Source organism: Corvus moneduloides, chromosome 1 (assembly GCF_009650955.1).
Source record: "Corvus moneduloides isolate bCorMon1 chromosome 1, bCorMon1.pri, whole genome shotgun sequence".
Taxonomy (NCBI): Eukaryota; Metazoa; Chordata; class Aves; order Passeriformes; family Corvidae; genus Corvus; species Corvus moneduloides.
In genome coordinates this window covers 149,189,318-149,204,300 of record NC_045476.1, presented here as the reverse complement: position 1 = coordinate 149,204,300, position 14,983 = coordinate 149,189,318, and the positions used below count along the sequence as shown (strand labels likewise).

The following is a 14,983-nucleotide window of genomic DNA, read 5'->3' as shown; positions in this document are numbered from 1 at the left end:
TTCAAAATAAAATAGCTTCACCTCCAGGAAATTATAATGTCCTAGTGCATTTAGTTCATCATCTTCAGTGGTGGAAGAGTTCCTGCTCTAAGCAGAGAAGAAATTGTATTTTCCAACTTCCAGTTCTCATATCACCTGAGCAGTTGGCTATTCTGTGGACAGCCCCTTTGGTTTCTTTCTTTCTGTTGTTATTCTTCAAAGAATGAGTGACCTTCTCCTTCACTATTAAGAGATTATGTCAGCATCTATGGGTTTTCAGTCTTGAACACAAGATGTCTCACTCAGTACTGTTGAAGACAGTTAAGTCCTGGAGAGAAATGATTTCAAGCTCCCTTTGTTGTGTGTGTCTTCGCTGTTTGGTCTTACATTGCAGTCAATGCACTGTTCACTGTTCCTAATCCAAGTGACACAGCCAGGATTAGATGATATATTAGAAGGATCTCACATATTAGTGCACAGTCCAGGACTGTAAATTCTGAAACATGGATTCTGAAGTGAAACCCTGCACTGACTACTGAAAATGACTTGATAGCATCCAGGTGCCTGATTTAGGAGGATAATGGGGGAACAGAAGAAATTTTTGTGTAAGTGCTCCTGTGATACTAAGGTTTGATACCAACTGAAATCTCATTCATATTTGAGTTCGAAACATAGTCTTATATGCTTTTTAACAAATAAATTTCATGATGGAAATTATTTTATTTGTTTCTGAGTAACATTTTGCTACTGAATTGTCTTTATATAATTTATTCTTTCTAACAGCTGGTTCTAAAATATTAGTGAAGGATCCCAGACCAGCATTGGGAACACCGAGTCCCAAACTAAGTGGTAAGTACTCCAAGGTTTATATAGTTATAAACCATTTCTGTAGAAAAGACAACGGGGATCAGTTTAATGAGATTGCACTGGGTGGTTTAGAATGTGTAAAGGATATTAGATTAGGCACTAGATTAACAAGGAGGGAAAATAATTAAATTATTCCCCTATTTTGAAGTCTGCTTACCATATGGTATAATTTATATCTATACACAATTTCTGTTATGAAATGAGAGTTTTATTGGTTTCACCGAAATCACTGTGTTCTCTGTAAGATTCTATGCAATTTACTTATTTAGAAACTGCACTACTCACCTTGAAATAATTTAAAGATGTTTTGCAGTTTTCTTCAGTCCTGCACATTTTTACATATTGCTAATTTAAATTGCTTTACCTAAATACTAGCCTTCAACATAGCTTCCAAAAAAGCTAATTTTAGCTGAGACAAGGTAACTTCTCGAATTTTTGCTAAAGTCTCAGGTTTTAACAGATTTGCTGAAGACCATATTTGGATGTTCTGACAAGAGGAGCTCTCTGTCCACTGACGAGATCTTTTGAAAAGAGCAGTCTCTGTAACTAAAATTAACCTTTGAGTATAATAAACCTATTGAATTTCTACTGATAATGAATAAGATTTAAAAGGAGTACTTTAGCATATGGGGATTTGGGGGCTTTTTTTTCTTAACATTTTGTGTACTAGTTCAAAACTATTTTTTTCAATGATGTGCTGCTGAGTGGTAGACATCAAGTTTTTAATTCAGAAAATTTTCATTCGTTTTGTGCAGTCCTGATTAACTGCCCATATAGCCCATAAAGATTAGTTTTCCTAAAAGTAGGGAAATATATTTCAGGCAGATTACAAATCAACAGCATCAGAGCATTTGCACCATGCAATTTCCTTGCTTGCAGGTCCAGTATCTACATGTTTTTTTCAAGAAACATATACATATATACGTACATGTACAGAGATAGAAAAATTAGGAACGCTCCTTTGCCCTTCATGGAGAAGACAACCTGCCTTTGTGTTGCATAAAACAAGCAATGAAAGAAAACTGTGGATATTCCAGTAGGTCCCAGTCTTGGATTTAGGGGTATCCTGAGAGAGAAAAGGGCAAATATTCTTCTCTGCTTATCTGACGAGATGCCAATGCACACATGAACACAGAGCTTTAACTTCAGTATGAATGACTTCAAATAATGTGAAACTGCTGATTTGAAATAGTGATTCTTACAGGGCTAACTCTGATACGTTACTTTTTAAAGTGTAGTAAGCCCATCCTAAATCATGTTTAATTTAATTATTTAACAGGTATTTCATGTTAAGGTTTTAAAGATTTGCATGTATCAGTTTTTACTTCATAGGTATCTTTTTGTTGTTTTGGTGTAGTTTTTTTGTTGCTGGAAAGCATTACTTAAATGAATAATTTTACAGTTTGCTAATGATAAATATAAAATGTAAGGGTGTAAATCTAGCATTTCTATTCCCCAGCAGACTATGATCTGTTTTAAATTTTAAATTAGAGAATTAATTTTTTTCTCCTGGTGAAGCTTATAATGTTTTTAAGCATTTGAAGACAAGACAAAACTCCTTATATAATTTTTTTCATTAGAAAAATTGACCAGTTAATAAAGAAAATGCTTATATTTCATGTCATTTAAAGAAAATGATTATGAAATTTTTTATATCTAAATTGATATTAATTTCTGCAAAATGTAATGCTAGGTATATGTCCCTAGCCATCTGTGCAGGCATAGAAAAGATTCTACAGTGAGTGGAGTATGATCTTCTGGCCAAAGCTTTCAGAATTTTTGGAAATGATTTAACTCTGGGGCAGGTCCGTATTTTAGTAAAAAAGCAAATGAAGATGTAGTTGTGGTTGCGGTCTTCAGTGCAAATATGTTTCTTTCATAAATGTTCCTGACAGATTTGTATGTTTGATATCTGAAAATTAGGCCTAGTAGATTTATAAAAAGGAAAGAAAATGCTAATATTTATCATACATTTTGTTGGATATTTGACTTTGTAAGTACTAAATATTGCAATACGTATTGAAACATGTTTTTGTTTATATAGTTCCTGATGATGTATTTGCCCAAAATTATATATGGAAAGGATCTTACAATTACAAAAGCAAGAAGCAGCCCATGACTTTGACAGTCACCAGTTTCAATGCAACTTCAGGAAGAGTAAATGCAACACTTACAAACAGCAATATGGAATTGCTGCTATCAGGTATGGGCTAAGGAAAACTAATTTCCTTTCTTTCCTTTTCCTGTCTTACATACTTTGGTTCCCTGTAACTTTCTGCATAACTTAAACTTTATTATTTTATCAAAGAAATTTTCATTGCATTTCAGTTCCTTTTCAAAGGTAGGGATTTTTCCACTTCTTTCCCTCCCCTTGGTTTTTTTTTTTTTAATTTTCCAGGTTTTTACTATATTTGGAGTTAATAATAAGGAGTGAAAGAATCATATTAATTCTCATGCCTCTCTTTTAAAAGTTTTAAATAAATTTCAAGTACTATTCCTGAGATTTTCTTAATTCTTAATTATAAAAATTACCCACAGTAGCCTAATGACTAATAACAAATATGATGAGATTGATATATGTTGACCTAGAAAGTCAGAGATACCTAATGAACATGGAAAGAAAGTAGAGCTGACACTTGTTAGATTTCCTAAGTAAAAAAAAGGAGGTAGAATCATAGAATTGTTTAGGTCTAAAAAGACTTCTAACATAACCAACTTAACCTAATACTGCCAAATCCACCACTAAACATGTCTCTAGAAGTGCCATATCTACACATCTTTTAAATACCTCCAGGGATGGTGACTCCACCACTTCCCTGGACAGCCTCTTCCCATGTCAGACAACCCTTTCAGTGAAGAATTTTTTCCTAAGATCCAATCTAAACCTCTTCTGGCACAACTTGAAGCCATTTCCTTTCACCCTACCACCTTCTGCTTGAGCAAAGTACCAAAACACCTCACTTCCATTTCTTTTCAGGTAATTGACGAGAGGATGTAGTCTGCCTTCAGTTTCCCTTTTTTCCAGACTAAACGACCCAAGTTTCCTCAGACTCTCTGCATAAGACTGGTGCTCCAGACCCTGCTCCAGCTCCATTGCCCTTCTCTGGACGTGCTCCAGAATTTCCATGTCTCTCTTGTAGTGAGGGGCCCAAAACTTAATGCAGGATTTGAGGTGTGGCCTCACCAGTGCAGAATAGGAGGGGATGATCACTGCCCTGGTGCTGCTGACCACCCTATTTATTATACAAGCCAGGAAGCCATTGGCGTTCTTGGCCACCTGAGCACAATGAAGGATCATGTCTAGCCATGAACAGCACCCCCAGGGCCTCCCAAGCCTGTAGAGTTTCCTGGGGTTGTTGTGACCCAAGTGCAGGCCCATTGATCCAGCCTGTCCAGATCCTTCTGCAGAGCCTTCCTACTCTCTGGCAAAGCAACACTACTGCCCAACTTGGTGTCATCTGCAAACTGACTGAGGGTACCGTCAATGCCCTCATCCAGATTGTTGATAAACACATTAAACAGGACTAGCCCCAGTATTGAGCCCTGGGGAGCACCAGTTGTGACTGGCCACCAGCTGGATGTAACTCTAATCAACACAAATCTCTGAGCTCGTCCAACCTGTCAACTTTTTATTCAGTCCAACCCATGAACAGTCAGTTTCTTCAGGAGGATGCTGTTGGAAATGGTGTCAAAGCCTTTATGAAGTTCAGTGAGACAACATCCACAGCCTTTCATCGACTGAGTCACCTTATCATAGGACACCAGAGTAGTCAAGGAAGATCTGCCATTCATAAGACTATTTGGCTTGGCCTGATCTCCTGTTTGCTGAGAGGGGTGGTCTACAGGAAGGATGTAATGAGCCAGAGAATCTATGTTTCTGCTGAGGTCTTACTTCCCAGTATTGAGTAGAGTAGTAAATTCTTATCATTAGATTTGTCTGTGAAAGGAATTTTGTAGGTGTCCTTTGAAGAATCATGCCTGAGAGTCTGGACTGAAAAACTCTTTGTCTTGGCTGTGTGTGAATTTTTTCTATTGTATTAATTTCATCCGTGTAATTTCCATGAAGATATTAGGTACAGCGGATGTAGTACTTTGTATTTTTAGAATTAGAAAAGTAAACCATTGTGTTTTCTCACTCAAAACCCTCCTCCTCCAAATAAAAGGTTCATTTAACTAGACACAAATGTGATTCCAAATGCCCTTTTCAACTGTATGTACAGGCATTACATATGTCATCAGGTAATTAATATTTTTTACTTCCCTGTTCTACAGATAGAACACTGAGATCCTGTATGCTGAAAGGGTATCTTAGGGCCAGGGAAGTAGGGATGGATCAAAAAATACATTTACATGCCAGGAAGTTGAATTTACCTATACTCAATCTGTAGTTTTCTCAAATGAAACATAGTTTCATCCTCCTGCATCATTTACTGTTTTGCATTCCATCATTTGATGCATCTTTTTATACTTCTTTTTATTTTGACACCTGTGCTTGCTGTAATTATACATAGAATAAACCCATCTTGCCAAAGCACATTCATTTGCGCTCAGGGCAGTGTTAACATGAAAATAAGTCTTCTGATTAGCCCAGAGATTATTTATAGGAATGATACCTCCTATAGGGCAGTCACGGATCCTTGATGTGGAGAAGGCTTTTGTTTTCTCAATTTAGGCAGGTACACAAGAAACATGAATTAGGAATCATTGCCCACAGAAGATGAAATCACTAAACATATTGTGGTATTTTATTTCCGTTTCCAAATCAACAAATAATGATATTTGGGTTCTAAATAATTATTCTGCAGGAACAATAGTGAGTCAATTAATTATGTCTACAAAGCAAAGAAGGTTGCATCTTCCTTTCCTTTCATCTATCATATGGAAGAAACTGTGTTGTAAGTGACCATACTAACTTCTGAAGAACAATCCAATTTTTAAAAATATTCTCAAATTTGGTTGGTTTTTTTTTACATTTAGCAGCAGCTTTTGGAATAGAATTTGTATGTGGATCTTCCTATTATCACATTTTCTATGTAATGACTAAATTATATGTATTGAAAGTAGGGATGTGAGGTTTAAATACACACTTCCTGATTCAGAACAATATTTTCCATTTCAAATCAGATTGCTGTCAATGTTTGTTCTGCCTAAGGCTTGAAGTAACAGCTGCGTGTATGGGGTTTTCCTTCCCTTCTCTCTACAGGCTAAGCTAAAAATGGTTTTTATTGAAATTTTATGATTATTGAAATAATTTCAAAATAGAGTGAATTTTTCTAAACAAACAATGTTGACAATTGGTACCTATTCTTCCTGCTTTTCCTCTTTAAGACAAGAGATGATGTGTTTATTCTCAAAGATGACATAATTTTTCAAGTCAACACAAATGAGAATTTTTAAAATTATATTCTACAGGAGTGTATAAAAGCCAGGAAGCTCGGCTAATGCTCCACATATATCTCATTAAAGCACCCTCCCATACATCTGCAAGCAAGTTGAAAGAGGAAAAATGGGCTATGGATGGTTTTGTGAGTATATTTCTGCTGCAAAAGAGAGGGAATTTTCTATTTGTATGATTGAAATCATGCTGGTTTTCACACCCAAAAAATCCTGAGACATATCAAATGGAATCTTGTTAGCAAGGCCAATTCATTAAATTAAATGAAAATTTTCTTGTAAAATGCAGGAGACCAGTCCAAGGGAAAAGTATGGGAACAGTCATAGAGTGTAGGCAAAATTATAATGCGTGTTAGTACAGAAGCCTTTCTCATAGGTCTCTTATTCCTTGTTTAGCAACAAGCAAAAGACGAACTGTCACATGTATGTGGAAAACAAAATAGATTACTCCAATTTATCATTAGGCCCCTTGGGGTTCTGGGTCTGAGTTTATTCTTTGAAACAGAGAGGAAGAGAGACCATAACTGAGAGGAGGAGAGGTAAAGGAGAGGGTTAAATAGCCCAGGTTTCTGGGATGGATTAAGCCATGAAAAGGAAATGCCTTGCAAGAATAGATAGAGAAAAAAAGTAGATTTTTTAGAAAACAAAGAGCTTAAAATTATTTGGATGATGATAAACACTTGTACATCCTTACTACACCATCTAATTTTTCAAGGAATTTGTCTGTTTTCCTATGTTTCACCTATTGGTTAAGCACTACAGGGACAGCACTATGTGTACACATGCCAAAAGAAAAGAAGAAGTGTACATTGAATTGCACACACAAATTTATATTTTTATAACAAGTGGCACTGGTTGAACAATAATTTCTTAAAAAGGTGAGAATGAAAACCTTAAACTAAACTCATTAAGCAACAAATGTTCTAGTAAAAAGGCTTAACTCTCTTGGCCCGTACAAAGTTTAGGCTTCATGAACATGCTCCTGAGGTAGCAAATGCAGGGAATTTATTTTCAGGCTTCTAAATATACAGAAGTAGACAGTATATTCCCTACATTCCATATGCTATTTACATACTGTTCTTACTTGACCTTTTTTCTCTTTGAATCTTGAAATAGCGCACAGAGACTGCTTTAGCCCAAAATAAAAAAATCACCTAAGAAAGGCACCCTGTGTTCAGTGAAAACATAGCTTCAGGTCACTGCTGAAGATATACTGTGTCTTGAGAAAGGGAAGCTTAAGGGAAAAGCTTGAGGGAAACTACACTGAATTTAAACCTAGTAACTATTCTTAGAAGCAAGTATCTGTCAAATTGTATACAGTGCACTACTTTAGATTGTACTTACTGTAATCAGAGAGGTAATCATAGGATTACAAACATCCCCTCCCTTCCACAAACCTTTTAGTTTATACTAGCATATTTTTCCCTTGTACCAAAGCCTTATTCAATGTTCTTCTGGTCCACGGCTGTATAATTAAGTACTTATTGGGATAAGCACTGAGAAAAATCAAAAGAACTGTCAATTAATGTGAGGTCTTTTTTATTTCATTTAAAACTAGCTATTAAAATGTCAATACTTGCATCCGTAGAATTATATGCAGTATAACTTTTTCAATCTACTGCCTAAACAAAACAAAAAAATATGAAGTATAGAAATACAGTATTTTAGAAATACTGACATTTGAACTACTAGAAAATTTAGGTCTTACTGGTTTTAAAAAAATAAAGTTAAAGGTAGTATAATGTATCAGATGTGACTGTAAACCACCATGTCTAAGTTGTGCCTATAACAGTCCTATTTTTTCTTTTGAACTTTATATATAAATTTCCTAGAAAAAGAGGGTGTTTATAGTGGGGAATAACAGCTACCAGACAAGTATAGTAGGATATAGAATAGAACAGCTCCCTTTCAAATAGATACATGTAACTTGCAACAAACTTTTCCCCATTTAATTCAAAGTACATTTTGCTTACAGGTTTCTGCTGAACCTGATGGAGCAACATATGTTTTTCAAGGATTCATCCAGGGTAAAGATTATGGACAATTTGGGCTTCAAAGAATAGGTATTCAACAAATTCTAGTTCTTTGCTAGTTCATTGTTCCATATTCTGTTTCATTATATCCAGTTGTATGAGGGTATGTGCAGGATGTTAACAGAAATTACATTTTATAGAATATTGAGATATTAATATCTTTAAAATGTCATTTAAGTGGTACTTACAAATAAATTGTAAGGAGCTATAGATGACTTGCAATGTACTGCTTAGTATACATATTCATTTGTAATATTTTGAGCAATGTTTTTATCCAAATACGTGTAAAAATTTAGTTTCGTATCTTAATAGCTATCTAGAAAATCCATGTTATAGAATGCTCTAATAGACTGATTTCTTGCTTATGGTGCTAAAACAACATTTCACCTAAACATTATTAGAAGAGGGAAACTGGTAAATCTTTACAAGTAAATGCTTGTATTACTTTTAAGAAGAAAAAAAGTCTTACTTAGTTGATAAGTGCTTTTTTCCTAAAAATTGACTTCTTGTTTCTATACAAAGAGAGCTTTGGTAACAGAGCAGTGGAGACAACATTCTGTTGTGCTATTTAAGAAAAGAATTTAATTTGCTTTTCTAAAGTTGTCTTAAGAACGGTGATATTTCTCCTTCCATGAGAATTTGAATTTAGTTAATACTGAATTTTAAATGATAAAATACTGTTGGGAATGCCTTAGAAGAGGATTTCCTTTTCACTAGTATAATGGCTGTTTAGATAGACTGCTTACCTTCAGGTAAAATTCCTATATGTGGATGGAAAGCGATGTTTTTCAGCCACAAAATATTGTCCATTCTTTTTTTTTTTTCTGTAAAATCAGGAAATTCTTTAATTCTTGAATGTGCTGGAAGGAAGGAATTTAAAGTCAATTTTTTCTCTTTTCACAGTTCTAAATCACAGTAAAATATACTGTTTGGGATCTTGTTTTTCACTGTAATTTCATATGAAAATTACTTTGCAAGAAATTTTAGAAATATCTTTATCTAGAAATGTTTCCTTTAAATGAATATAAGAAGTTATTTTCCTATAACTTCTTTAACATCTTAAAATATTTGAAAGTCATCTAAGAAAAATTAAAATGCAAGACTTCTTTGGCAAACTGTTCTGATTATTATGAAAATGATATTTCTTCATTTGATTTTTGGAGGATATTTTTGAGATTCTTTTCTGTAATATGTTGAAGATACTTTTTATTGGTGTATAACTTCGAGAAAAGAATGATTCACTCAGAGTCAAATTCTATACAATGTTTAATTGTAGCTAATATAGTCAATAATATCTCTATAAAGAGATTCACAATCTTTGTACAGATTTTGTTTACCATGCTTACCACTTCATTATTTCATGCACACAAACACAAACTTAGCTTCTCAAAAATAAAATGTTTTGATTGTTGTTCCCACACAATTTTCCTCACAGCCTGCATGGTTGTTTGGGATCTTTTTTGTGTTTTGTTTTTCTGTTTTTTGGAGTTTTTTTTAATTTATGTATATTCCTATATGATCAAGAAATTCAGAAAACATTATGACCTAAGCAATTCTTAAAAGGTCCAGTTAAAATCTTGAAAATTAACTTTGAAGACGCATTACAGAATCACAGAATCATGTAGGTTGGAAAAGACCTTGATGATCATTGAGTCCAACGTATGACCTAACATCACCTTACCAACTAAACCATGGCACTGAGTGCCACATCCCGTCTTTCTTTAAATACCTCCAGGAATAGTGACTCCGCCACTTCCCTGGGCAGCTCATTCCAATGCCCAACCACTCTTTCTGTAAAGAATTTTTTTCTAATGTCTAGGTCATTGTTATAACCTTTCTTCACATTTAAAAGATGTATCACTTGTCTGTGTAGAAAATGTAGATAATGTTTTCTTCAGGAAGGTCATATTTCTATTTTTTCATCTATATCTGGCTTTAGCTCTTCAAAATTGTTCCTATCTCTTTCACTCTGTGTATCCATAGCAGCACCTAAGGAAGTAATGAGTTTTCAATTTGCCTCTTTAGGTGATTGGCTTTTTCCTTGAAAGTATGTTTGGGTTTTATATATGTAGTATTTATTAATTAATGAAATAGACATATATAAACAGTAATATAATCAATCTAACATATGCATTATTATAAACTTGACCTTTTGTATGACAGTACAGTAATGTGTTTCCATTACATACAAAAGTTGAATCCTATGCTGAATTATGCTGTAAGGTATTTACTGTACCAGAGTATGTGTACTGTTCTGCCAACATGTGGCATCCACATATTAATCAGAATATGGTATAATATATTCAAATTCCGGGTGGTCTCAGCACACAGGTGTAGGTATGCAGCAGAACACATTATGATGACCCAGTAACAAGGTGTTACTGAATTACGAGGATTATGGAGTAGTATCAGTAGTTTGCTGATAACAGACATATAGGATATTACTTTTTTTTCTCTTTTCTTTTTTTTAGGTCTTAACATGTCTGAGGGTTCAAATTCTTCTAATCAACCACATGGTACAAATAGTAGTTCAGTGGCCATTGCTATCCTTGTGCCTTTCTTTGCCCTTATATTTGCTGGTTTTGGCTTTTATCTTTATAAACAAAGGTAAGTACAAATTATATATACAGAATTCTTCTATTCCACTGCATGTTGGTGATTTTTTGTCTTCAGTTTTTGCTAGTGTAAATAAAGTTTTCTGTAAAACAAAAAAGACTTTGCAAAATATGCATGCAGGCAGTTCTTCCGACATCTATTAAGGTCTGGTATAATAACTATGAGATGAGTTTATTATACAGTGCTGTACTTTCATTCCTACCTATTTAAAATTTTATACATTTCTCTCTTTATGATAAAATAGATGCTATAAAGTATTGGCATATGCTGAATAATATAATTGGTAGATTTTGTGTGTATTTACAATAAATTGCCTTTATTCTTTTCTTCATGTGACAGAATGAATTCATATCCTGAGTAATTTATCTTAATGCCTGATCAGTTTATTTGCATAGAAGAATATGCAAGCATTATGTCATCAAGAGGTTTCATTTTGGAACTGTTTCTGCATCTGGAATTATTAGTTCATATGCAATTATGTTAAATAGCCACCAGTCTTTTCAGTTTCATTAGTCTAAGTTCAACCGTTTTGTTCATGTTACCGAGACCAGTATTAATTCTTTGGATGCAGTAAGCTTCTCCTGTAGCTTTAAAGCATTTGATGGCTAAAGAAACCTTAATCACTTTAATGCCAAGACGATTCATTGCATACTAACTGCCAAAATGGTGATTTACATCTGATAGTCTGACAATAATACTAGTAATATACATTACAGTATAACATTAGTTTAAAACATGTACCATCATTTTTGATTAGTACTACTTGTTTTCAATTGCTGCAGCATATGAAAAATTGCCCATGTAATTTTTTATGTATTTGCTATTAGCTGCATGCTGTAAGCACTTGCCTTGGCATTTTATATTGATGATTTACAGTACAGTATGCATTTTGTATAGCAATATAGATAAAAAGCTTGTAAGGGTTTGAACTCCGATGTTTTGAGTTATTTAGTGAAAAAGGGTGCATTTCAGCTGCAAACTCATTCTTGGTAAAATGACGGGGTCTCCAAAGGGAAAAAGAAAACCTCAGTCATCTGACTGGGGAATTACTGTGTCTTTTCAAGATTTTGTTGTACTCTATAATCTGATCATCCAAGTGGAATGGGTAACAACTTGGATAATGGATAACGGATACAATAACAATGGATAGCCTCTTCTAAGGTTGTTAACTAAGTTTCTAAGTGAATGCCATTTTAAGGAATCATGAAGCCCTTAAACTTCAATAAAGACAGTACTAATTCTTAGCTTAAATATTTTTTAAAAATCAAGATATCATATTTAGCTCCTATAACTGGAATTGGGAACTAAATTCTGTTCTTATTCTTAAACCACCTTAAGTCATTGAGGAAAACGGCAGTAACAAATGTTCTGTCTTTCTTCTACAGGACTGCACCTAAAACACAGTACACAGGATGCTCTGTACATGAAAATAATAATGGACAAGCTGCTTTTGAAAACCCCATGTATGACACAAATGCAAAGTCAGTGGAAGGGAAAGCAGTACGATTTGACCCCAACTTGAACACTGTTTGCACAATGGTATAATGTGGTAATGATTTGTCTTCAAAGTCTGGAAATTGACACACAACACAGTGCACACACAGTTCACTGATTTAAAAACAAAAAAAGAAATGAAAAAAAAAATTAAAGCACACTTTTCAGGATATAGTGGGTCACCTTTTCCTGAGGACGGTAGGAAAGTCTGGGTTGTAGTTATTTTGTTTTGATTTTGTTCTTCATAAACTGGATCAGAATTCTTCTTTGTGTATGCCACGGAGAGTTTTAAAAAATTTTGCTGCACTCCATGAGTGCTACTCACAGTTTATTTGCTTTTTTAAAAAAGGAGGTTATTCTAAAACATAAAACATATTTGCATATATTGGAGGAGCATCCACTATCAGTATTCTGTGCTTTATAAAAACTATAATAGAGGGACTGAGTTAAAAAAAAAAACAACAGATATAGGTAGAAAATAAGAGCTATAGTTACAGGAGACAATAGGTCACCGATTTCTCTTTAACAGTCATATGCTACATTTTTCTCATGAGTTTGTATCTTTTTTCCTTTTTCAGCCCGTTAAGTATTTTATTTTTCTCAGAACAGTTGAATTTCTAAGTCCAGGATGTAGTATTTAGAAATTGCAAGTATAACTTACTCTTTCCATATCACAGAAAAAAAATTTAAATTTCATGTTCTTATAAAATGAATTTTCTTCCCTGCTTCACATCTTGCTTCATTTTCATGTTCCAAGTCAAGCTTGTTTTCTCTGTTTCTATTAACAGTACCCACAAATTGTAACATTTATATATTTCTTTTGTCAATCATACATCTAGACAAATTTTGCAATGAAGAATCTAATATGAATTGAGCTTTGTATGTGCTTATGTTCCTTAATGTTGAAGAATGTTCAGGAGTGACCATCTTACATTTTTTTCAAAAGTTAAAACATAATTTAATATTTCCTATTAAAAAGTGCAGTTTACAGTAATATTAGTAATGAAATCCCTATATGAAAAATACGAGTCTATTTTTCAGTCCATGTTAGTTAAAACTAGGCCATATTCCACCTTTTTGTTCCTTCAGCATTTTGACAAAATGCATGCACAAAGCATGATGCGATCCCGTTGAGATTGATGGATTCTAAGAGACTTCAATGAACTTTGGATCAGATCTACAAGGCAATAGGGAGTTATAATTTGGAAATACTGTGTTTTCACATCTATTTTATCTATATATTCCGTACTCTATGGAAACAAATCCTTACAGCTCATTTAAAATTGAATATATTACCATAGTGCAATGAAAAAAAGTCTATATATATATATATATAAAGCCATGATTTTATTAGGGACAATCCATTCATTATAGGGACAATTCAGATTCCACAGCCCTCAAATACAAGTTTTAGACATTCCAAAATCACTTCTAAGGAAATGCAATTTTTAGTTTTACAGTTATTTCATATCAGAATTATTCAGTGGGAACTCAGTAATTTATTTGATGTAGGTCATTGTCTTCCATTCATAGCATGACTCACAAATGCTGTGTTTTAGCCAGTGTGAATTATCTGTTATTGTCCCTTTCAGACATTAATAATTCTGTGAAAATAACGTTTTTATTACCGTAATAGAGAGTGCCTACCAAAAATCATTGTACCCAGGATTGCTGCTTGGATTTCTATAATGTTTGATGAATTTCTTATAAATCATTTTACAACACTTTGTTTTGAATATTCATACAACTCTGTCAAACTGTATTCTACTAAAAGGATGCTGTTTTATATTTTATACCATTGGTTGTTATTTATTCTTGTTTATTCAAATGACTGCAATAACTATGATTCATTCATTAATGTTAAGGTTAATACATTTGAGATCGTTTAAAATGTTTCTTCTGCAACTGGCTACTCCTCTTATATTAATGCATACACTTTTGTAAAGAAGTATATTTTTATGAAAAAGGATTTGTAAAAGTATGATGTAAATTTTCAGTGCAATGTAAACAAAATAAAACCGGACAATTGCTTTTTTTAACCATGTCTCTTCTTTGGAAGATGAGCTTTAAACTTATTTAAGTTGGGAAGATAAGAAAATAACCAAATTAAGAATTCAAATTTGGTGTTCTTGTGAGTATTAAAATCGTTAATTTTTTTGAATCTTTCCGCAAATTTTAGGTGAAGCTGTAAGATTTAGATTACTTGCAAAAATAATTGATGAGCACAATGTTTAAAGCTATTTATTTGATGAAATTAATTTTCTGTTTTACTTGAAGAAGCAGTTTTACAGAAAAATGGTCTACCATTGTCAACCCAGTGGAAAGCACAGGAAAAAAATTATTTTAAAAGAAAAAAATAAGTTAGAAAATAAGTTAGTTTTGTATTCCTCAAGGCTGTAGATAGCCTACTTCGTATATTATTTTGCTACCTGTTCTCAGAAATATGCAGGATATATTAACAGGTAGTACCCGTGCATACAATATTTTTCTGTCATTAAAAACCCCCAGTGGTTCTTTTAATGACATTGAACTGGAAGGAGGGATGTTAATTATATTACTATAATATTGAAACTGTCTTTTAATGACCCTTTTCACTTACA

General features: G+C 33.5%; 1 protein-coding gene across 1 annotated transcript in view; it reads left to right on the top strand.

Moving 5' to 3' along the window:
• Window positions 1-14,422, top strand: part of CSMD3 (CUB and Sushi multiple domains 3) — a 611,488-nt gene extending 597,066 nt beyond the window's left edge. The window contains 6 exon segments of the mRNA XM_032131786.1: window positions 763-828; window positions 2,891-3,049; window positions 6,259-6,371; window positions 8,216-8,303; window positions 10,745-10,880; window positions 12,275-14,422. Of these exon segments, the coding sequence (XP_031987677.1) occupies window positions 763-828; window positions 2,891-3,049; window positions 6,259-6,371; window positions 8,216-8,303; window positions 10,745-10,880; window positions 12,275-12,434 (722 nt within the window). The 3' untranslated portion in view covers window positions 12,435-14,422.
• The last annotated feature ends 561 nt before the right edge of the window (window positions 14,423-14,983 follow it).